This window comes from Neovison vison, chromosome 12 (assembly GCF_020171115.1).
Source record: "Neovison vison isolate M4711 chromosome 12, ASM_NN_V1, whole genome shotgun sequence".
Classification (NCBI taxonomy): Eukaryota; Metazoa; Chordata; class Mammalia; order Carnivora; family Mustelidae; genus Neogale; species Neogale vison.
In genome coordinates this window covers 14,977,047-14,999,495 of record NC_058102.1, presented here as the reverse complement: position 1 = coordinate 14,999,495, position 22,449 = coordinate 14,977,047, and the positions used below count along the sequence as shown (strand labels likewise).

Sequence of the window (22,449 nt, the reverse complement as noted above, 5' to 3'; positions counted from 1 at the left end):
TGTTGTCCCCTCCCACATCCCCTCTTTAGGAAGCTGGAGCTGGGTGGGTTTGAACCTGCAGTTCTGGAGGCGGAGGGGGTGGGGTCAGGGGCTCTTGTTTTGGAGAGCTTGAGCTGGCCGTCGTGCCTGTCTGCAAAAGCCCGAGCTAGACACTTCAAAGCTTCAGTTTTCCACAGGAAATGGTAGAAGCGTAACTGGAGACTCTAAAGCGAAATAAAACTTTGCTACATAGTCGGCGGTTTGGCTGGAGATTGCGTGGTTGGAGTTGAAATGCAGTCTTTCTGGGTAGATTTCATTCATGTTGCTGCCTGCCTGTTTCCCGGGGGCTGAAAGAGAGATCCAGCGGGCGCGGCCGGGCCTCTGGGGGTGCCGAGTGTGTGCATGTAAGTGTGTGCTTGTTTGTGAGAGTGTGTGAGCCTGTGCGTGTGTATGTTAAGTATGCCTATGAGTGTGCGCAGGAAAGAGCAGGCGCGCGGCGCCCCAGCAAGAGCTCTCGGGAAATTGACCCTCCTGCTCTCGGTGCTTTCACCTGGTTTTGATCATCGTTGGAGGAGGAGAAGAAAGGAAAAGTGGGCGTGGTGGTGGGGGAGGGGCGGGATCGCGACTTCCGCGTTGATCTGGAGACTCCTGAGAATCTCTTTGCCAGAGACCTTCCCCTTCTGCAGGCAGTGGTGGACGCAGAGCCTCCCCACTCCCCCCACCCCGAACACACGTGAAATCCTGACCGCGGTGGAAACATGCAGGAGAAGGCATTGGTCTTTGTATGAGCTTCTTCAGAAGGGGGAGGATTCACCTGAAAAACCCAAGAGCTTTGGACTGGATTGATCTTGTCTGCTGCCCTACCCCCACAAAAACTATAGAAGGGCTTAGTTTTCTTTCCACCAGGTGTGCCCAACCTCCCCTGTTCTTACCTTTCCCATTACAATCGTCCTTTTACTTCTTACTGGCCCCCAAACCTTTTTCCCCTGCTGGGACTGGACCCTGCTTTTCCTAAGCTCTCACAGTGTTTTCTTCAAGGAAGGAGCATTTCCCTTAGGAGGCACCATTGTGGGAATCTGGGAATCCTGCTCCACCTGTCTTTGCCATGCTCTTGAACTTGTGACTTTGGTTGACTCTCTTTGGGCCTCAGTCTCCTTCTCTGTAAATCAAGGGCCTCTTGTAGCTCTGTCTGTATTAGTAGCCTCTAGGTTTTTTCAAATCGGTTTTACTTTTATGATCCTCAACATATTTTAAAGACAGTTTTTGTGTTTATCCTTTTCGGAGTAAGTATAATTTAAGGAAGGAGAAGACCACAGAGTTGGTTTTGGGCAGGGTGAGTGTGTGGCGGTTGGGGTTTGCTGCCCTCGGAAAGATTCCCACACCACAGAGCTTTTAACTCCTGGGTTTCGGGGCCCTTCAGCCCATCCCTTACTATGAGATATGCTATCATTTCATTGTGATCTCTCTCTCTCTGCTTTCCTTGAGCTTGTGTAAAATGGCAGGTCATTTACGCTGAAGAGTAAGGAATGAGCAATTAATTTCTTAGGTATCTGAAATGTACATTAAACATCAAAACTTTTAAACTTTTTCATGGCAGCCTTTCTGATCTGCAAGCCTTATTAAGGAGCCCGTGTCTTATGTGATCGATTTTTTTCCCCTTTAACTCGGCAGTCTCACTTATTCATTTGTGAATTTGTTTATTCATCGATATTTATTGAGCGGTTAATAAACTTAAGGACCAAGCAAGTACTGGGGTCCAGAGGTAGTAACCGTGCCTCCAACGTGCCTCCAACACCACTCTGTATGTTGACCCATTTGATCTTCAGCATTCCCTTGGAAAGCTGCTCCTGTTATTCCCATTGCATAGAGGAGGCACTGAGGCACAGGGAACTTAAGTGTTTTGCTCTTAGGAATTCCCTGTCTTTAGGGTACCAACTTGCCCTTCGTTATCTACCCAGTTGAACAGAGACCCTTTACAGCCTGACTCTCTGTCCCAATTCATATACTTTCTGTTCCTTTCAAACTGCACTGGGCTGTACCAGATTTTACATTTTTATAACCTCTTCCTAAGTCTAAGAGAGAGCCTAGTATACAGTTGGAGCTTACTAGATGCCTGTTCAGTTGCTCAAGCTATTGTGTAATATTATACAAAGATGTTCCCAAAGAAGCTATTGATTTTTGAGTTTCTTGAATCATCTTTTCAAATCCTTCTACTTTGGTTGCCCCCTCTTCCTGCCATCTCTACACCTGTCCACCCTTCTAAATTTGCTGGGACTACACGGCCACGCCCAGGGAATTATGAAACTAATCACACGGGACTCAGTTCAGAAAACGGAAGATACCTAGCTGTAAGCAGGGGCTTGGCTGCTCTCAAAAATGATAGGACTGGGTTTAGGACATGTACTTTGTGGGGACTGTTTTACGCTTCAGAGGGCTTTTTTCTTATGTTGATTTTGAACTGTTTTGAGGAGCTGGGATAGGAGCTAAGAGACCCCAGTGGACATTAGGTTTCTGGATGTTGGGTTTCTGTGGGGTTTTAAGATTTGGCCTGATTGATTTTTGCAAAAGCTAAATAAGGGGCAGGGAGAAGTGCTTCTGCAAGCCATTTTGTGTGTGTGAGTCATTTTACCTCAAACACTTAGGAGCTGGCCAGTTCTCATCCCTGGAGACTTGGTCAAGAATGATCTTTCCAACACCTCCGTGAGACTGCCCTCGATGCAGCCCCTTCCCCAATCCCCATACCTGTGCCATAGGCAGACCTTTCCCCCTCCCTTGGGAATCCTGACCCTGACCTTGCTTTAAGTCACTCCCCATCACACTGTGGCCCCTCCAGTGCAAGCTTATGTCGGATTCATCTTTGTCTCTCCTTTCATATCACTCAGCATAGCACCTAGTACCTAGCAGATGCCGGGTACTATTTGTTGAATGAATAAAAGTGGTGCCTTAAGCCCTTGGGATTTAAAATTCACCCACCGGCATCTGTCATCAACCTCTCTAAAGGCCTCTGAAGTCAGGCCTCCTGGATCCGAATTTCAAGGCTGTCATGTTACAGCTCTGTGTTCCTAGGCTTGTTACCTAACCTCTCTGAGCCCAGTTTCTTCAGCTCTAAAATAGAGATAATAATTAGGATTAAGTGAGATTATGTGTGTAAGGATGTTATAGTCTGCTGCCTGACACATGGTAGGGGCCAAAATGGTGGCGGTAGCCGTGGTAATCCGGGCATAATGTTATCTCACATCTCTATCTCATCCAGATTAGCTCATCTCCCTGAGTTCAGTAGGGATGGAGCCAGCAGGGTACAGAATTTTACTTGGATGGATTCCCCTTTCCTGATATTCCCAAAGTCAAATAATTCAGGGGGCTCATCTCAGGGATTGGCTCCATGGGCTCAGCCCCCACTGCCAAGGTCACAAAAAGATGGTTTGGGTCAAAGGAAAGTAGCTCATTTTATTTGCTGTATTTTTTATTAAAGACATGCTTAGTGAAGGAGCACTAGGGAACTTTCCAGGGTGATAGGGTTCAGGGGGTACATGCATTTGTCGAAATGCAATGATTGCATTGTAAACTTAGGATGTGTGCATTTTGCTGTATTTTAAAATGTTACAGCAGTAAAGAAGACATTAAAAACAAAGCCATAGGCATCCTTGAATGAAATTTAGTTTTAAATGCAGAAAGAGTGTGAAGGGAAGACTGGAAGAGGCAATGTGGTATGATGAAAGGGATAAGGACTTTACACTGGGAACGATTCCGCCTCATGTTTCAGCTCAGCTGCTTTCCAGCAAATGACTTAATTCTGCTGAATTTGGTTTTCTCATCTGTGCAGTGAGGATTGCCAAAACAAAACAAAAAGGCATAAAGAAGGAAGAAAATCCAAATCTACCCCATACAGCGATTAAAGGATTAAATCAGATCAAGTATGTGAAAACACCTGTCACATAGTAGGTACTCAATTATAATGGCTTCCCTAAAACACTGATTATCCAGGCTGGTGATTTTGAATAGTCTCTTTCATTCAGGGATCCCAAATCGCTTTATAAACATTAATTAACATGAGCCCTGGCCCCTGGCAGCACTGGCTTGGTGAGTAGGACTGTTTTCAGGTCTTTTGCTTCACTGTTGCCCCCTTAGATTCCTATCTGCACTAAATGCTTACTCAGCGGTTTTCCGGTTCCCTCCAGCTGGCCATGCTGTTCCATGGTGCAGTGTTGCTGTGCTGAACAAAAATGTCACAGAAGAAACCTAGCTTCTGACGAAGACTAGGAAAACTATCTCAGGAGTCAGCCATGGCCATGTCTGTGCTCACAGAGCACGTTTTTAATTAACTGGCTGCATGTAAATTAAAACTTGGAATTTGGGTCAGTGGAGGGTTATTTGGTTTTCTCTGCAGACTTGCCAGTTCAGTGCTGGGGCATCCGCAAGTAGGGCGTTTCAAGGAACGGAAAATAAAAATAATAGCAAAATAAGACAATGAGGGATCAATCTAGAGACCTGGGGTCAGGTGTGGCATGCTGATGGCTTTCAAATAGGGGGAAGGCCTCTAATTGTGGATCTATTATCATTTGTGGCCTTGAACCAAACTCACCTATAAAATAGTCTCATTGTCATCAACTGAAAAGTATATATAAAAAAAAAATCATTGACTTTGAAGTCAGACGCACCCACAACTTGCAGTTTTCCTATCTATAAAATGGGTATTATAATAATAGCTACACTTGTGTCGTCGTGCTTATTATATGCCGGGCATTGTTTCTCTATATTATAATCATTACAATTACATTAGCTGTTATAGAAACCAAGCCCCAAATCTTTGGATTTGAACATAATAGAAGGTTGTTTCTTACTCTGTAAAGTCTGGGGGAGGAGTGAGGTGGGGGGCAGCAAGAGGGTCATTTAGGCACTAAGACTGAAGGATTTGGCTTTCTTTATTATCAGTATGTGGCCTTCAGGACAGTCATCCAGCCAATACGCAGAGGAAGAAGGAGAAGGTAGTGGATCTTACGAAAGCCTGGAAGGGATCTCCATCCCTTGTGCCCGCATGTCCTTGGCCAGGTGTGTCACTAGCTCCCTAGCTGCCAAATATCTATGTGTGTCCTTCTGCCATGCAACGCGTGTTCCCCCTTTCCCAAGGGAAGAGACTAACATTCTATGCAATCACTGCTTCCAGGGAAAGTTCAGGATATTGGGGTGAAGCTCAGTCCTATCCATGGGACTGTGTATGTGGCTTCTTGGGGAAGGGAGCCCTGAGCCAATACAGACATGTTATCTGCCACTCTGCATCCATACGCCATCTCGGAGCAGGGCAGGACAGCCACAGGAAAACTCCCATTAGGGAAGCGCACAGTCGTGGAAGGCACACACAAGGGGCTGCCCTTAGTTCTTAGGAAACCTTGGCAGGCAGGCACTGTGTGGTTGTGTTCTGCACACGGGTGACGCTCCTTGCTTGAACAATTTCCTGGTTTGTTGTTCTCCAACCTCCTGGCTCTCCCTTGTGGGAAGATCGTCTTTGTCCATTTTCCTTCTTGGTCACTCCCCAAGTGGCTCTTGAGGAATCTGACCCACCCCCGAGACTCTCCATCTTTTATAACCTAGTTCCTGCCCTTGAACTGTGAGGGCCCCAAGGGTAGTGCTGATGGCGTAACCGTGGAAGACCCAAAATGGAGGCTCATAGATCTTTTTTTTTTTTTTTTTTTTTTTTGAGGCTCATAGATCTTGCCAGTGGAGCTCCCTTAACTACATAGTAGGGTTTTCATCGAGGACATCTAGTGCATCAATAGCCACGCCCATAGTCCTTTCCTAGGGCTAATTATCGAGCCTGGATGATTTCTTCCCTTTCTTAAGTGGGTACCCTTCCTTATCTCTCCGTGTCTTGACAGCTACCTTGGGGCCATCAGACTTAGGCGGGAAGCTTCTACCCTGAATCTGATCCTTTCTTTCACTTAAAAGTCTTCTTGCCTCTTACCATTTGGGGTCAAGAAATAGTTGCCCTTTTCAGTTCTCCATGATTCTTTTCCAATTTCACTTGCAAATTTGTGCCACAGCTCCTCTTTTCTTTCCAGGACCTTGCTAAACTCCCACCAGGAGCAACCAGATCCTTCTATTTGCTTTATTTATTTATTTATTTATTTTCAGACCTCTTTCTCTGGGGTCTCCAGACTCAGTTGGCCCAGTTTGGGCCTCTGAGTTATCCTCGGTGACAGTTTAAACAAACATTTTACCACTTTTTCCTGGGCTCTGCTCTCTGACTTCTAAGCAAGGGCCACATATGTAAGCAACCCACTTCTGGTACCAATTTCTTCGGCAGGGTGAGGCTAGATGTCGCATCAGATCAACCCAAAGATCTTAGTGGCTAACCACAGTAAAAGTGACCTTCTGAGTGGTGGCAGGGCAAGGAGGCTCTTTGTCCCGTGGTGGTTGATGGAGGCTCTGTCCTCTGGAACACTGACTCCGGGGAACTTTCCTGCTCAGGGACAACAGAGGTGTGGGAGACTGTGTAGGGAGGTTTTAGAGGACAGTCTGGGTGTGCGTATATCATATCTTTCCACTGTCCAGTGACCAGAATTCAAGTCACCTGGCCTCGACGAGAAACAAGGGGTCTGGGAATGCCAGACTCTGGTAGGGCAGCCACTCCCAGCTGTAATTCTAGATTAGAAAGTGAAGGAACAGAAAGTTGAAAGAATTTGGCTAAGGTAAAGCTAACAAATGGTTGGATCTGATGTGAACCCAGGCAGACTGGCTCTGAACCACCTTATAGGATATTTTGTGAAATTAAAATGATATGAAAGACCTAAAATAGTGTCTATAAAGTATTTTTCCCAATGTCTCATGTTAAGTACATACTTCATAGCTATCATCCCTTAGGTGTATCATCATTGTTATTGCCATCCTATTCTTAAAGTCGGGTGTTGTATGGATTCATAGTGAATCGGTATGAAACTCTCAGGCCTGGATAAAATAGAAATCCCAGAGAGTGGATGTCCTGGGCAAATTGTATTATCACCTGTCTTTTCGCCTGTACTCTCCCCGGCATTGTTCCTGCTGAGGGACTGACCCTCGCTGGGCCAGGCACTGGACTCTGACTTATCCTAGGCGACAGACTGGACTCATAAATATATAATATATAATATTTCATTCAGTTTTCACACTGTTCCTGTGAAGTGGGTGTTTCTTATTCCCATTTTACGGGAGAGGAAACCAAAGCTCAGACAGGTTTAGTGACTGACTGAGTTGCGATAGATACGAAGGGGTAGCATTGGGGTTTGGGCTTCAGAACCTGTGCTCTGAAGGGCCACAGCATCGTGGTGAACTCCAGCTCAGATGAGCCTCTGAGGGGATCCCAGAAATACTCCAGTGCGCGGCCTGAGGGGTGTGTGGAGTGAGGGGCTCAGCTTGGCCCGGGGTGGTGATCCTGGTCGAGGACTGTCATTTATGCAATATGTGGTCACAGCTCTCTTCTTAGCCCCTGCTGGCTTTCCCCGTCCTGCCTCCCCAGTGAGGTTGCTGTGTAGCCTCCTCAGCGGAGGCCCCGGGGCAGTGGCTGGCTTTGGAGCCTCCAGGGGATAACTCTGTCCGTACTCTGCCTGCCGGGCAGGCTCAGGGCCAGGACGCTTGCCTGCCTTCTGACTAGGACTGAATGTAGAAATCTGCGGCGTGGTGGAGAATTTGTCCTGGTCCTCCTTGAGAATCCCAGAGCTGGTGTCTTCCCAGACTTTAGACTTGAGGGACCAAGGGGTAAACCCTGATAACTTTGGGAAAGCGAATGAACCTTCTGAGACTCAGTTTCCTCATCTGTTAAATGAGGGCAATGGTAGTACTTCCTCATGGGGTCCTTAAGAGAATGAGTTGATTCATGTAAAACTCCCTAGAGTATGTAGTATTGGACATATCATAAATACTTAGTGTCTGTTGGCAGTTATAATTATTATTATCAAATGTTTAAGAAGTGCCAGTTTCCTTGCTTAAAGATCTGAACACTGCTTCATGCAGAGTGAAAGTCTCCAAATAGTCTCCCAGGAACCAGACTTCAGGGTTTGACCTCTTACTAGCTGTGTGAGTGATATTGGGCAAGTTACCTAACCTCTCTGTGACTCAGTCTTCCCTTTTGTTAAGTGAGAGTAATAACACAGTATAATTCTTAGGGAAGAGTCTGACAGTAGAAATTTCTTGATAAATGTGGCTTAATAAATGAATTTTGTTATATTCATTATGACTTTTACTGTAGGTACTGTGTTAGTTAAGCAGCATGGTCCCTGTCCTCATGGAGCTTACTTTTTTCATCAAATAACAGCTGTGATGGTTGCTACAAAGGGGAGATGCATGGAACTGGAAGAGCCTTTTCTGAGGCTCTTGATGCAGTCAGGAGTAAGAGAAAGCTTCGACCAGGTGAGGCTTGAGTGAAGTGGAAGAGTGGCCCATTTGGTTAAAAAGGTGGAAGAGTCCTCCATGAATGCAAACAGAATGTGCAAAGGGCCGGTGGCAGAAGGGAGCCTGTTGAGAAAGAGAGCGTCCAATGTGGCCTGACTCGGGGGGAGCTGGGTAGAGGTTGGACCCGGCCACCTGCCAGATTAAAGAGTCTGTCTTTTCCCAAGGACACTGGAAAGGCTTTGAAAGTTTTTAAGGAGGGAGATGCTATGATCAGATTTGTATTCTAAGAAGCTCATGCAGTACTCATGCAGTACTGGGACAGACAGGAAGGAAGGGAAGGACGAGTGTCGGAAGGCCAGTTAGGCATTGTTACCACGCCCACCTTACACAAGAGGAGTCTAAGGCTATGACATTTCCTAACTTGCCCAGAGTCACTGACCCATAAATGGCAGGGTGGGGATTAGAGCTCAAGTCCAAGGGAGTTCAGTTCTCCCTTCCTCCTAGCTGTGCCCCATCCCTGGGGAACCCTTGGTTCAACTCTCACACCTTTATAGGTAGGGAAACTGAGGCTCAGAGTGAGACCCTCCTTGCCCCATGTCAGAAGGTCACACTGCAGAGCAGGAACCAGTACCTAGGTTTCTGGATTCTTAGCCCATTTCCTGTCCTCTGTGATGCATTGTCTCCTCCAAACCAGATCACTCCTTGGGGGGCAGCGAGGGCCAAGAGAGGCTGCGTTGTCTACAGCAGTTCTGGAGATGACTTTATGACCAGGCCCTAACATCTCTGGTCTTTACTGTACAGATCAGGGAGGTCCCCGTTAGCTCGTGGCTGTGCCAGTGAAGGCAATTACTGCGAAGATCAGGTGTGTTCAGTGTGGAATCATGTTAGCAGTTCCCCAGGGCGTTGACATCAGAAAGCAAATCAGAGAGGCGGCTTGCATTGCCCTGGGGATCTTGGGTGGCATGTGTCCTCGTTTCGTCCTGATCCCAGCGCACGGCGCCACCCGTAAGTCAGGACATGCACGAGAGCGGGCTGGCACAGATTCCCCCAGATCGCCTTCCCTCTCTCTTTGCCTCAGAGAATTTGGGGTCCTGGGGAGCGGATACAGCTTGTCCTTTCCTAGGCCCTCCTGCCCCCCACCCCTTGCAGCCTTCTCTTTGCTGACTTTGAGGGTCTAGGCCCTGGACTTGCCGCTGTGGGCCGCGCCGGACATGGGGCTGGTTCTCCTGAGGCTTTGAGGCCTGAGGTGGGTTTAGCTGATTCACAAATTATCCCCCGAATGCAAAACGGCGCCCATGGCAGGAGCTTCTGAGGAGAGGTTCATGGTGCCCTGTGACAAAGCCTCCTCAGGCGGTGGGATGAAGTGTGGGGAGGCCCAGCTGCCCCTCCTGGGGGCCTCCAGGGGTGGCTGAGGCCGGCCTCAGGACACCGGACGTTCAAGGGCCCTGGGGGTGGGAGTGGGGGTTAAGATTTCCGATTCTCCTTCCTGCGCTGTCTGAGGAGCCTTCGAGACCCGTGGGTGGTGATGTCAGCTAGGTGGTTGAATAATCATGGCTGTGTTCGGGAGAGACTTTGGTTTGGAGGTATAACTTTGGGAGTCGGGAGCATACGGATGGTTTTTAGAGCCTCGAGATGGGACAAAGTCACCTGGCGCGTGAGTGTAGAAGAGAGAGGAAGACCAAGGACGGGGCCCTTGCTTGGGCTAGATAGAAGAAAAAGAACGGCCAGGAAAATGGGAGAATAGAAATGTTCTCACAGTCAGCGGGAGAGAGCAGCCGGGATGAGGAAGGGTTCCACTGTGTCACGTGGCCTGCGAGGCAGTTACCACCATCGTGCCCCAGCTGCGGGGGTATTTCTCCCTGCAGGCTGTGTTCTCAACGGGATGGAGGCAAAACGGTCTCAGGATGTCACCTATAAACTAAGGGCCTTAGGCCCGATCAGTAGCTTCAGACTGTCATGATCTTAAGGTTCCATCAAGCGTGGGGTGGGGAGTCTTCCTGTCCCCTCCCTGCACACACATCTACCAGAGCTCCTCCCCTTCCATCTGCGCTGTGCATGTCGGACATTTGCATAAGATGCATTTGAGAAAAGGAGTCTGTGGCCAAGTAGAGTCTGAAAAGCACTGGCCCAGATGATGAGCAAGTCCTTTCAGCTCTGGCATCCTAGGAGCCTCAGCTGCTCAGGCAGCGGGGATCCCACAGTATGGCTGGGCCTTCTTGTCTTTGGTTGTCTGGACCAGCTGCAGGGGAGGGTCTGTCTGAGGCTCAGAGAATCACCAAGCCCGGTGGGACAGGGCAAGGAGAGGAAGGTAGGTGCTGTGCTTGGAACCGTGTAGAGCTTTAGGACCAGGGCTGGAAGAAAGGGAAGGAGGAAACCCAGTATTGGAAATAAACAGGACTTGTAGGATGCAGGGTCCAATTAGATGCTTCTGACCATCTCCTCCTGATTATTTGCAATTCCGCTCTTTTCTTTTTTTTTTTTTTTAAAGATTTTATTTATTTATTTGACAGAGAGAGATTACAAGTAGGCAGAGAGGCAGGCAGAGAGAGAGAGGAGGAAGCAGGCTCCCTGCTGAGCAGAGAGCCCGATGCGGGACTCGATCCCAGGACCCTGAGATCATGACCTGAGCCGAAGGCAGCGGCTTAACCCACTGAGCCACCCAGGCGCCCGCAATTCTGCTCTTTTCCTGATTCAAAGCTCTTCTTTTTATTCCCCCTTCACTGCCATATCCTCACCTCCCAGGTGCCATTTTTGATACAAGGGAGTAAAGGTGGAACTCGTCAAAGCTCTCTCAGAGCCAAAAATAACCCTGTCCCCCCAGATGCATCCCAACCTTCTAGGCCAAAGTGCTTGCTTTCATTTGTCAGGGTTGGCACGTTGACCTTGGCTCTTGAAGGTCTGAGGTTCAAAACTGGCTTGCCCCGGTGTTAAAGAAATACGTTTATTTTTTCCTAAGAAGTTTTGTAACTAACTCAATTTTACATCCATGGAAAGGATCAGCCCTGGATGCCTAAACCCCAGTGTGGAAGCTGGGGACGCTGGGATGTTGTGGCTTACCCACTAAAATGTTTCACCTGGCTATGTTTTAGGGAGGAGTCAGCGTGGTGTGTCGTGTTGTATAACCAAGCATCTGAGGTCAGGCAGCCTGGGTGCATGTCCCAGCGTCATCCCTTACTGGCTGGGCCGTCCTGGATGGGTTTGTGTCTCTCTCTGCCTCAGTTTCCCCCCAGTGCATAGGAATGTTTTGGGGTAAGATGAAATACCATGATGCGATAGGCCCTTAGCGTGGGGGTGGTGAATGCTCACACAAGACAGCTGGTGTCGCCGGGATTCTCATCCCGCAGCCCCTGAAACCTCTGCTATAGCACTCTACACGCTCCCTGTTTATCTTTATGGTCCAGACGGTTTCTTCTTCATCTTTGGGTCTCCAGGTGGCATGTAGTTGGCACTTCGGTGAGCGAATGAGGCCATAGACCATAAGCCCTGTGCGAGCAGGGTATTTGTCTGTTTCATTCCCTGCTGTCAGCCCGAGACTTAGAACAGCGTCCACACATCGTGGGTTCTGAGTGAACACTGGTCATCTGTGAAATGAACCACGAATCATTGGAGCGTCTCTAGCAGGCAAACCCCGAGCCTGGAGCTAACCACTGGCTGACTGGCTGGGAGTCTCCCACTCTGTTTCCAAATTCCCAGCCCTGAAAACCTCTCCTTTTCAGAACTTGCCCCTCTTTGCTGTGCGGAAAAAAAGAATGATTGCTCCTGATTCCCTCATACCCACTTTCTTCCCGTGAGATGGCACCTCGCTCTAATTCAGAATTGAAGTCTGGGTCTGCATAGGATCTTAGAGCTGGAGGAAAAGCTGCATCGATCTTAGAGCTGGAGGAAGCCCACACGATGCTCCTGGGGGGCCCTGCTGCCTTCAGGTTGGGTGTCAGGTGGATTTTGTGCACCAGAGACCAGAGAGCTGGGGGGGGGGGTGGTTACCAGAGGTGTGTGGGGCCACACAGCTGCTGACATATGAGCAGGCGAGGGAGAGTCCTGAGCTTTCCAAGTGGGAGGTCCTCACCTCTTGGCTGGGGCTGGACCTGTGCTCCCTGAATCCCCAGGTTGGCATTCACATTGCCAGGCTGCCCCAGGAAGAAAGAAACAAGGCTTTGTTCCCTTTCCTCAGTTGTGCTTACCACTCCCCCACCCCGTCCGGGTCCTGCACAACCTGGGGACCTGACCCAGAGAAGCTAACGAGGTTCACGGACAGCCACGCTGGCAGGGTACAGGAGCTGGCTGTCTCCCCACCCTGCAGGCCACCTGGCCTGCCATCAGCGGGTTGTCCGGTGAACCTTGCCAGTGGTCGGCAATAAGGCTGCAATGTGACTTGTTGAAAATTTCTTAAATGTTCTGGTAGCCTAGGACTGTGTCGAGACCATGAGGATGCAGCTGGTCAGTCCCCCGGGGATTAAAAAAACATCAGCTATCAGATGAGTGATCAGTTTCATCAGATCGGCAGTGTGGAATTGTAAAGATAAAGCAAGCACGTGTCTAGTCCTCCGTCTTGTTGACTCAGTGTTTGTGGCTGTGTTGATCTCTCTCCATCTCTCCTGGTCCTTCATTTGGGAAGCAGGGTTCAGCGTCTACTAAGTGCCAGGCACTGGCATAGGAGGGAAGCACACACCACTACCAATATCCAGTCCACTTTTGTGGTTAGAAAGACCAGGACCACTTTTTTCCCAGAACCGTGTGACATGTATTGATTCAAATACTTAATCTGAGCCGGTTTAACTAAATGCCCCTATTGACTTATTCAGGTCTGCCTCTTCTTCTCCCTTCCTTGGGGAACAAACTCACCTGCCAGTTGAGTGGAATTGAAGCTTGGGACCGCTGGAAGACAGGAGGAGACGTTTGCTACTTATCAGGCTGCACTAACTCTAATTGTCAATCGCACAGTGCCTTGTTATTATTCATTCTTTAGGTTTGCACCGTTTGCCAAGTTCCATCAATTATTTCTATCAATATTTCTAACAACCATGGGTATCAGGGGGAGTGGTAGGCACTAGTAGCCTGGTTTTGCATAAGAGGAAGCAGAGTATGGCACAGGGGACATATTTTGCCCAGAGTCGCCAAGTAAGTGGCAACACTGGGCAGCTGTTGGGCTCCTAGTCCAGTGCTCTTTCTGTGCTTCCCAAGGCCACTCCTTGTGCATTGTTGGTGCTCAAGTGCTTTATGAACCTGGACTGACTATCCCAAGGCGGGGGATGGGGGGGCGGGAGGAAGAGTACACAGGGATCCCATCTGAAGACTAAACAGGATATGAAGGTTACTGCAGCTTTGGGCCCTCCCAACCTTTGGGTGCATGGAGTTACTGTGTCCTTCTCCTGCAGTCTGCCAGACCTCAGTGGAACCTGGCATCCAACCAGCCTCTACCTTTGCATCTTCAGACATGGTGGGGGGCTCCTCGTGATTTGGGCTCAGATGCTGCCATTTGAAGGTTGGGAAGTCCTTGGACTGCCCTCTCAGAAAGCAGGAATGTACCTGCCGGGCTCTGCAGAACCCAGACAGCCCTGTCACCAATTTCCCAGTGGCCCAGACAGAATGGGCCTCTGGCCCCTGCACTGGTAGACTTTCTAGAGGAATCTGGTCCAGCCTGAGTAATCTCCTTCTGAAAGAAAACACAAGCGCAGAGACTCCCAAAGCTTTGTGTGCCTCAGCTCAACTGCAAAATCCGTCCTTCTCTTGCATGAAAGAAGAGGTTGACCTGTGTTGTACAGGGTGCTTGTAGAGAGGGGGCGTGCCCAGGGGCAGATCTGCTCCTAGACAGGTTTCTAACCTCTGTTTTCAGTTTGCCCAAAGTTTTCCATTGCAAAGACTTGTCATAACTAGAAATCCTTACGTATTCTGTGCGCGGGGTCTCTGTTATGGATCTTAATCATTCATCATGTTTTCCTTAAAGTAAAATGAGTTTTCTATGAAAGGAGAAGTAGGAGGTTATTGATTATACATCGTTTATCAAGGAAAACTTCAGTTTGTTTCCATTGGGAAGAAGTGAGGGCAGATATTTCTTAACTGCAGCAGGACCAGGAGACAGGCAGCTGGTGTGTGTGTGTGTGTGTGTGTGTGTGTGCACGCACGCACGCACACACAGGCCTCTATTCAGCAAGACTGTCAGAAATCAGGCATTTGCCAAGACTTCTGAGTCTGGGTTGAGTTTTGATAGCTAAAATTTGCAGACTCTCACGTAGGTAGTTTTAACGTTTTCCTTAATTCTAGCCTCCCTGTCTTTGGCGGCACACACATCACACTCAGATGGACCCCATCAGATTTCTGTTACCACTGAGGAAAAAAAAAATTGTAATGGTTTTGCTTTTAGAATTATTTTGCTGTGTGTACTTCTCAGTTTTCAGTGGGCTCTGATTTCTCTGCTGTCCTCGTGTGTCCTCAGGAATTCTTACAAAGCGAGAAAAATCTCACCAGCCTCTCCCCCGCCCCAGCACAAATGTAATGAAATCGTGATGAATGTCGGTATCAGCTGTTCATAATGTTGACTTTGTGTTACGGGTTTTAGCCACTTAATTACACCGCTATTAATTATGGCTTTGCAGTTTTCTTTTCATGTTTTGGAGCTGATAATTTTCACTTTTAAGGCATTGGGTAGTTCTGTAGGCCCAAGAAGAGGCCCAGGAACTGAGTTGCCTAGCTGGAAAAAATGACCGCATGATTTTGACATCAAGAAATCAAGTTGAGGGGCGCCTGGGTGGCTCAGTGGGTTAAAGACTCTGCCTTCGGCTCAGGTCATGATCTCAGGTCCTGGGATGGGGCCCCACATTGGGCTCTCTGCTCAGCGGGGAGCGGCTTCCCTTCCTCTCTCTCTCTCTCTGCCTACTTGTGATCACTGTCAAATAAATAAAATCTTAAAAAAAAAGAAAAAGAAAAAGAAACCAAGTTGAGATTGGCCTCAGAAAGGTCATTCTGAGAGGTCCATTGCCCGACGGAGCCCCCTCACACAGACACACACACTCACTCACACATGGTCTCACACACGCTCACACTCATCCTACGATGCTTGTGTTGACGTAGTTAGAATCTAGTGCCAAACCTAACGGCCATCGCTCTCTAGGCCTCCCCGCTCCCTGTGGACGGCGCTGTGCGTCGTCTACAAGTCTGGAGAGGAAGTTTGGTCCACGGGTGTGTGGGTTCAGAGGTGTGGAACGAAACCACAGTTGGTGGCCTGCAGTGTGCTGTGCTTCCTTGTGTCCACGAGTCCCGGTTCCTTTTCCTGCAGCTACACAGAGCACTGATGCAGCCCTGGAGGCTGATTAAGCAGCCAACCTTCCCATTTTAGAGAGAACGAGAAAAATGAACACCAGACGGAAAAAACCACTCCTGGGTGGCTCACCAGAGACATCCCACAATGGAGCCCCTTCCTAGCTCAGTGTCTGCAACAGTCTGCACGTTCCCAGCATTTTCAAAGACCTGCCATTCTTTTAAATTATTATTTTTTTAAATCAGGGATTTGGTAGAGAGAAGCAGAAGGGTGGAGCTGAGTGCTGGAGAGGCAGCCATGGATACGATGCACTTGGTGCCCCTGAGAAGCTCGTGCCCTTACTCAGGGACAGGATGATGGGGGCTGGCGTGGAGGCTGGAGGCCGCTGGCCCTGGGGAGGGCAGGAACGCACTCCTCTACCCCCAGCCCTGCCACAGGCAGCTGGGAGCTTGGTGTGCAGAGGAACCAAGGATGCTGTTTGCACATGCCCGAGCTCGGCCCCTGCCTGAATGGGCCATGCTGAGCCACAGGTGTGGCAGGGATTGAGTCACCATGGCTCTGCCGCTGAAAGCCACCTCCAAGCACCTTCATTTGTGGCTCTATTTCGAAGGTATCTATGAAGCACCTACCTTGTGGCCGGCCAGTCCTCTGCTAGGAGCTGAGGGCCCCGCAGTGAGTGGGAACAGCGTTGCCCCAACCTTAGGAGGTTGTCCTGGAAATGTACACACTGACCATGTGACGCAGGATCCATGGGAGTTACAAGCAAAGAGGGTTCAGGGTTCTGTGTGCCTCGCTTCCCTCCCCTGGAGGATGAGAGGAGGGAGCTGGGTTGTTGGTGGGTTTCAGACTTGGTTTGGAATGCAGCCTTTTTGGGAACCTCAATATACACAACAGAAAAGGCAGAGTTGTTTTGGTTCGGTCACTCTCCCTTCTGCGAATAGTGGACCCTACTGCCGTATGGAACCCCGTTTGAAAACTGGTAGGTGAGATGATCCGAGGAGCCCATGCTGTTCTAGAGTTCTGTGGCTTCTTGATGACAGGTGAGGTCCCTTCCATTCCAAGTTGTCATGATCCTGTGTCTGGAATCCGGAACCATCAGTTGGATCGAGGCGGTCAGCCTTCTCTGCCTCTGGATGCCAGATCTGTGTCCTGCTTCTCTTTGGGGGATAGGAGGAGCATAAATGCCGAGGCTTCTATCCAAGAAGCCTGCCTGCAGGGGAGGGGGGAAGGGATGATGTGTGGTTGGCTCGCTCTGTTCTAGCTCTTCAGGGTGTCTCTCAGCTGGGAGGATTGGCTTGTGCCATCGCCACTGTCATTTTATCTGCCACCTGGGTCAGAGCCACTGAATTCCATCCCCACGCAGAACATCTCAGGGCCCTCTACAGACCACAGTCAGCCTCCTTCCTGGAGCCTCACCCTAGGCTCCTTGCCCAGTCCATTCCTCCTGGTACCCACCCCTCGCCAAGTCCCACTTCAGTGGAACCTCTGTGGCTTCCCAAGCTCCTTCCACCCTCCCCCAAACGCTTTCCTTCCTAATCCCAAGCCTCCACTCAAGCACCTTGTCCACCTGGAATGGCTCCTTTCTCCCCCTTCTCTCAGTAGGGCCAAATTAAGCCCTACATCCTACCTGGGGCTGCTCCAGAATAAGCAGATTTTTCTCTTCTTTGAAATCCCACAGCATTTGGTTGCTGTCTGAAATGCTTCGGCTGTGGGTCACATGGGTCCTTTTGTTGGAAACCTTTTGTGTGGCTGTGACCTGCTTCTCCCATTACCCATAAGCTCTTTGAGGGCAGAGTTTGGATCTTTTAGTTCTTCTGCCCCTTTTCCTGCCCTGTGTTCAGTGAAGATATGACTTGATCAGACCTTCTAGAATTAGAGCACAAACTATATTATCCAATTAGAGCATTCTGATTGTCAAAGGTGTCCCAGGGTGAATTGCAGATGTCATTTTTGACCAATAAGAACCCTTGATTTTAATTGGCCCATCTGATGCCAGATTGTGTTTGGCAGCTAGAGACCAAACTAACTGGCTCCAATAAGGCAAGGAGTTGGTTTTCTCTCTTACAACAACCCAAGGCAGATAGGAAGTCCAAGGTCAGGTAGGTGGTTCTGCAACATCTCAGGCTCTTGTCTTTCTGACCTGTCATCGTTAGCACATAGTCTGCATTCTCAAGGTACCTCATGGTCCCAAGATGGCTGCTACGGCTCTAGTCATTGCTTCCACATTTTAAGCATGATGAAGAATGAGGAGGGATGGAATACAGGGTGCCTGCCAGTGGCCTCAGTTCTTCTTCTTTTTTTTTTTTTTAAGATTTTATTTATTTATTTGACAGAGAGAGATCACAAGTAGGCAGAGAGGCAGGCAGAGAGAGAGGGAAGCAGGCTCCCCGCTGAGCAGAGAGCCCGATGCGGGACTCGATCCCAGGACCCTGAGACCACGACCCGAGCCGAAGGCAGCGGCTCAACTCACTGAGCCACCCAGGCGCCCCTCAGTTCTTCTTTTAAGGTGCCTCACTGATACCCCCACCCAGTAATTCTGCTTATATCTCTTTGACCAACACTTAGTTCCTCTTGAGCCACCACTTCTCCAAGGGAGGCTAAGACATTCAGTTCCTTATTTATTTATTTATTTGACAGACAGAGATCACAAGCAGGCAGAGAGGCAGGTGGAGAGAGAGGAGGAAGCAGGCTCCCTGCTGAGCAGAGAGCCCGATGCAGGGCTCGATCCCAGGACTCTGAGATCATGACCTGAACCGAAGGCAGTGGCTTAACCCACTGAGCCACCCCGGCGCCCCAGACATTCAGTTCTTTAGCTGGACATATTTTTCCCACCACCACTACCCAATCTGAGTGCTTTTACTAAGGAAGAGCACAGGAAGGAATATTGATTGGGTTGGCAGCCAGCAATGCCTGTTGTGGTGGTGAAGGGCACCTGTTGTTTTTGAGGCTCAGGAGGTACCTGTCAAAGAAGGCAGCCGATATTTCTAGTTCATTCTTGGCAATTTTCTGCCAGTGAATCCCAGGACTTCAACGGTCAGGTTTCTCCAGGATTTCATCCTCAGACAAGTATTTCTTGAATGATTCACCTTGAACCCCACGGTCACTGAATGTAATTGGCCTCATAAAGAGGGTGATGGCTGACACCCTTGTCATGGCCACCTCATCCTTTAGCACTGAGGAATGGTCCTGGTGTTCTGGATTACTTGAAAGATTTGCTAAAGCAAACTTGGAGCCAGGCCATGACCTCTGTGTTTAAGTCATTGTTCCCAAACTTGATAATGATCATGATATTGATTCCACACAACTTTGAGCTTCAGTTTGTCTGTAGGGTTTAATGGAACAGCCTGATTATATAAATAAGAATAAATTCTGATTTTCAAAAATAACTCATTTGCTTTTAAAATCACTCTGGTCCATAAAGGGACTCTAAAGGACATTGTAGTTGGACCAAAAAGCACTCATGACTTTATGGCCAGACCTTGTTTATTTCCAATGGAAGACAGTGGTCTTCCAGCCTGGTCTGGTTCTTCATCCCAGCTCACCAGATAAGGCTTTAGCTGGATACCTCTCTTGCTTTTACTGGTGTTCAGGAGGTTCCCTCTGTCTGGAAGGGAGTCCCTTTTTACCTGCCTGTTTTCTATTCGCAGGCTAGGTTTGGGGAAGTGAATGTGAAGTATCTTATTTGTGAATCACCATGGACTGTCTCCGGGTTGAAAAGATGGGCAGAATCAAGCATGATGGAGACAAGGGGCCCTTTATAAATAAGCAGACACTTGGGTGGGCCTGAAAAATCTATCTCTGAGGCCACATGTAAGACCAGGAAGAAGCTCCGTTCTTTGATTTTAGAACTCTCTGTGAAGGTAGAGTTTTGTGGGATTTGCCCCACAAAGAGAATTAGAGGGAGCTTTGATTTTGTCCATAGATAGAAAGAGCAAGTTGTCCGTTTCAGGTCATAAAACATCCAAACCAATGTGAACATAAAGAGGAGGGAAACACTGGCTCATGAAAATGAGAAGTCTAGAACAAGGCTGGCTTCAGGAACCGTGCTTGAGGACGCCATCATGAGCTCTGGCCTCAGCTGCCCTCTGCCCTTGCCAGCCATACCTTCCTCCCTGGGTGGGTTTATCTTCAGCTCAGCTTCTTGTGGGCTAGTCATAGGACCATCACTATCCCAGCTCTGACTTCCTCAGATTGTATTAGGAGGAGAGAAACATTTTCCTTTCCCAGATATCCTCATCCCCATGTCCTGTGCACATTGGTTCTGACCAAACGGGGGTGGGGCCCACCTCTGACCTAGTCATTATTTGGGGGGAGGGTTGCCCATGTCAAAATGAGGCTCCTTCCCAACACAGGGTGGTCCCAGAGAGCTGAAGACCATGCAGTTCCAACATCCAGAAACTCTAGGGAGTGAAGTCAGGATCTAGAATGGCCAAGAGGTTTTATGGGGCTGTTGGGGCTGCAGCACAAAAGCCGTTATTTCAGGCTAAAATTGACAGATTGTTAGAGTGTGCTCAGTCCTCGTTAGCGATGTTCACTCATTCACCCCACACACCCATCTCCTGCAGTCTTCTTGGGACTCATTCCCGTGAGCATCCTTGGCCTGGGTAGACCCAGTGAGGTTATGGGACTTGTCTAAGGCCCCATTGTCTATAAAGAGTGGAATCATGACTCCCGCCTAGGGCTGCTGAGGTACAGTTTGTCCCTGGTTCCCCTGAGCTGCATTGCACACCGGAAGAAGAAGGCCTGTCTGTGTTCTGGAGCGGGGGTTTGACCGGGGCGTGACCTAGATGACTCCAAGGTCCCTTTAGGTTCTGAGTTTGTGATTTCAGGAAAGATGGAAGGTCTAGACTTAGGCGGGGGCTCACCTGAAAGGATCTTGCGGAAGCACTCCCCCCGAGGAAAGTTAGAGGGGAGGCTACATGAAGGGACATCTCGGACCAGAGAATGTCCTTTGTGTTGGGCCAGGGAAGGTGTCCTGAAGCCGGATCTCAGCTACAGGACACATCCTCTTCCTCCTCAGAACAGGAAGCCCTTCACGTCGAGGCTGCTCCCATATCTTAGTCAATAAAAAGTAAATGTGATTTTCACTGGCGACAGGGACCCTGACTTGCCAGACCCTATCTCTGAGTGCGTGGGAGTAAACAGGCAAGGCCATAGAATCACATCTCCATTCTGGTCCTTCAGGGAATGGGGAAATACATCAGGACTTCCTGGCACCAGACACAAAATTGGGAGTATTTTTATGTGATGTTTTTACAGTGACTGTCATAACCGGCAATATTCCTAGAACTTACTAGGGATAATTGTAGTTTTATTTCATCCCTGTAAAAGTCTGTTGTTTAGAGTAGCATGTAATATTCTATAAATTTCCATATAAGCTCGACCCTTTCATTCTGCACATGGGCCAGCTTATAGCTTCAGCTGATGACTGAGGACACTTTGGCTTTATTTACTAAAGTAGTCCTTCTAAATTGGGGAAAATTAAATTCAATCTGAGCCAGTTCAGCTCAGCTGAATTTTATTGAGCTACGAGCCTTGCACGGTTTTAGATTAGGGGATGTAAAGTTAAATAAAATGGAGTTCCTGTCTTCAAGGGTGTTCCAATGAACTGTTGCTCGAAACAAACTACCCCAACACTTACTGGTTCAAAGCAACCTGTTTATTTTGCTCTCAGTTTTGTGCATTAGGAATCTAGAAAGGGCTCAGTCGGGCCGATCATCTCTGGTTAGTGTGAATGGGGTTGCCAAGGCTCAAGAATTCCCTCCCGAGAGGGCTTCCTTACTCATGTCTTCGGTGCCATGATGCTTTTCCTCCCATCTCTTGCTACACAGTGTCTTGTTTCTGGGGCCTCTCCCCATGGCTTGGACTTTGTGCAGCATGGAGGTCTTAGGGTAATTGTCCTTCTGATGCAGTGGCCAGCTTCCAAGAGGCAAGAAGTAGAAGCTTTGAGGTCTGCTAACGGTCCTATCTCAAACCGACATGGCCTCACTTCTGCCATCGAGCCAAAGCAGTCAGAAGGCACAAAGCCCAGCCCTGTAGCCCACTTCCAAGGGAACAGGAGGAATTCCACGTCCTGGTGGGGGAGGGGCAAGGTCACCGTGCCGCCAAGCACGTGCAGTAGACAGATTGCGGCAGCTGTCTTTGGTAAAATGAAGTCCTGCCACAAGGGCGTCAAAATGTGCAATTGAGTAAATTATAAGGCAGTGTAATAACCACAACAGTGACCGCACCAGCAAGTCAAAAGAGGGGACAGGGTAATGGGCTCTCCAACAGGGTGGGGAGGGGGTGAGGGTCAGAGAAGGAGGCAACCCAGCTGGGTTTTGAAAGTTGAATCGTTGGTGGATTTCAGGGAGAGGGAATAGTATGTGTGAAGGCATGTGATAGGGTCCTCGGAGGGGTTTACCCAGGAACACCGCCACACTTGTATTTAATTAGTTGGGTTTATGTTTTGTCTCTCTCTGTGTGTATGGATATGGGTATATACGTGTGTGCATATGTGTTTATCTATGTATATATAAAAATATATACCCATATCCATATATATATTTTTTTTTAAGATTTTATTTATTTATTTATTTATTTATCAGAGAGAGAATACAAGCAGGCAGAGCAGCAGACAGAGGCAGAGAGAGAAGCAGGCTCCCCACTGAGCAGGGAGCCGGATGCGGGACTTGATGCCAGGACCCCAGGATCACAACCAGAGCACCAAGCTGAAGCCAGCCACCTAACCCACCGATCCACCCAGTCCTTCCTATCATTTTTCTTTTAACCAGAGACCTCCGTTCAGGCTTTCTCTCTGCAGCTGCGTCCGGAGTATCTCACCTATGCCAGAGTGTTCTAGGTGCCACGGCTAT

At 48.8% G+C, this 22,449-nt stretch overlaps 1 protein-coding gene across 4 annotated transcripts in view; it reads left to right on the top strand.

Moving 5' to 3' along the window:
- The window catches only part of BTBD11 (BTB domain containing 11), a 290,646-nt gene that overhangs the window by 2,234 nt on the left and 265,963 nt on the right, over positions 1-22,449 (top strand). For 2 of the 4 annotated variants that reach the window (XM_044227574.1, XM_044227573.1), the window contains exon 3: positions 886-927. The exons of the other annotated variants lie outside the window; for them this stretch is intronic. In XM_044227574.1, the coding sequence (XP_044083509.1) occupies positions 886-927 (42 nt within the window). The remainder of the gene's footprint in view (positions 1-885; positions 928-22,449) is intronic. 4 annotated transcript variants of the gene reach the window in all.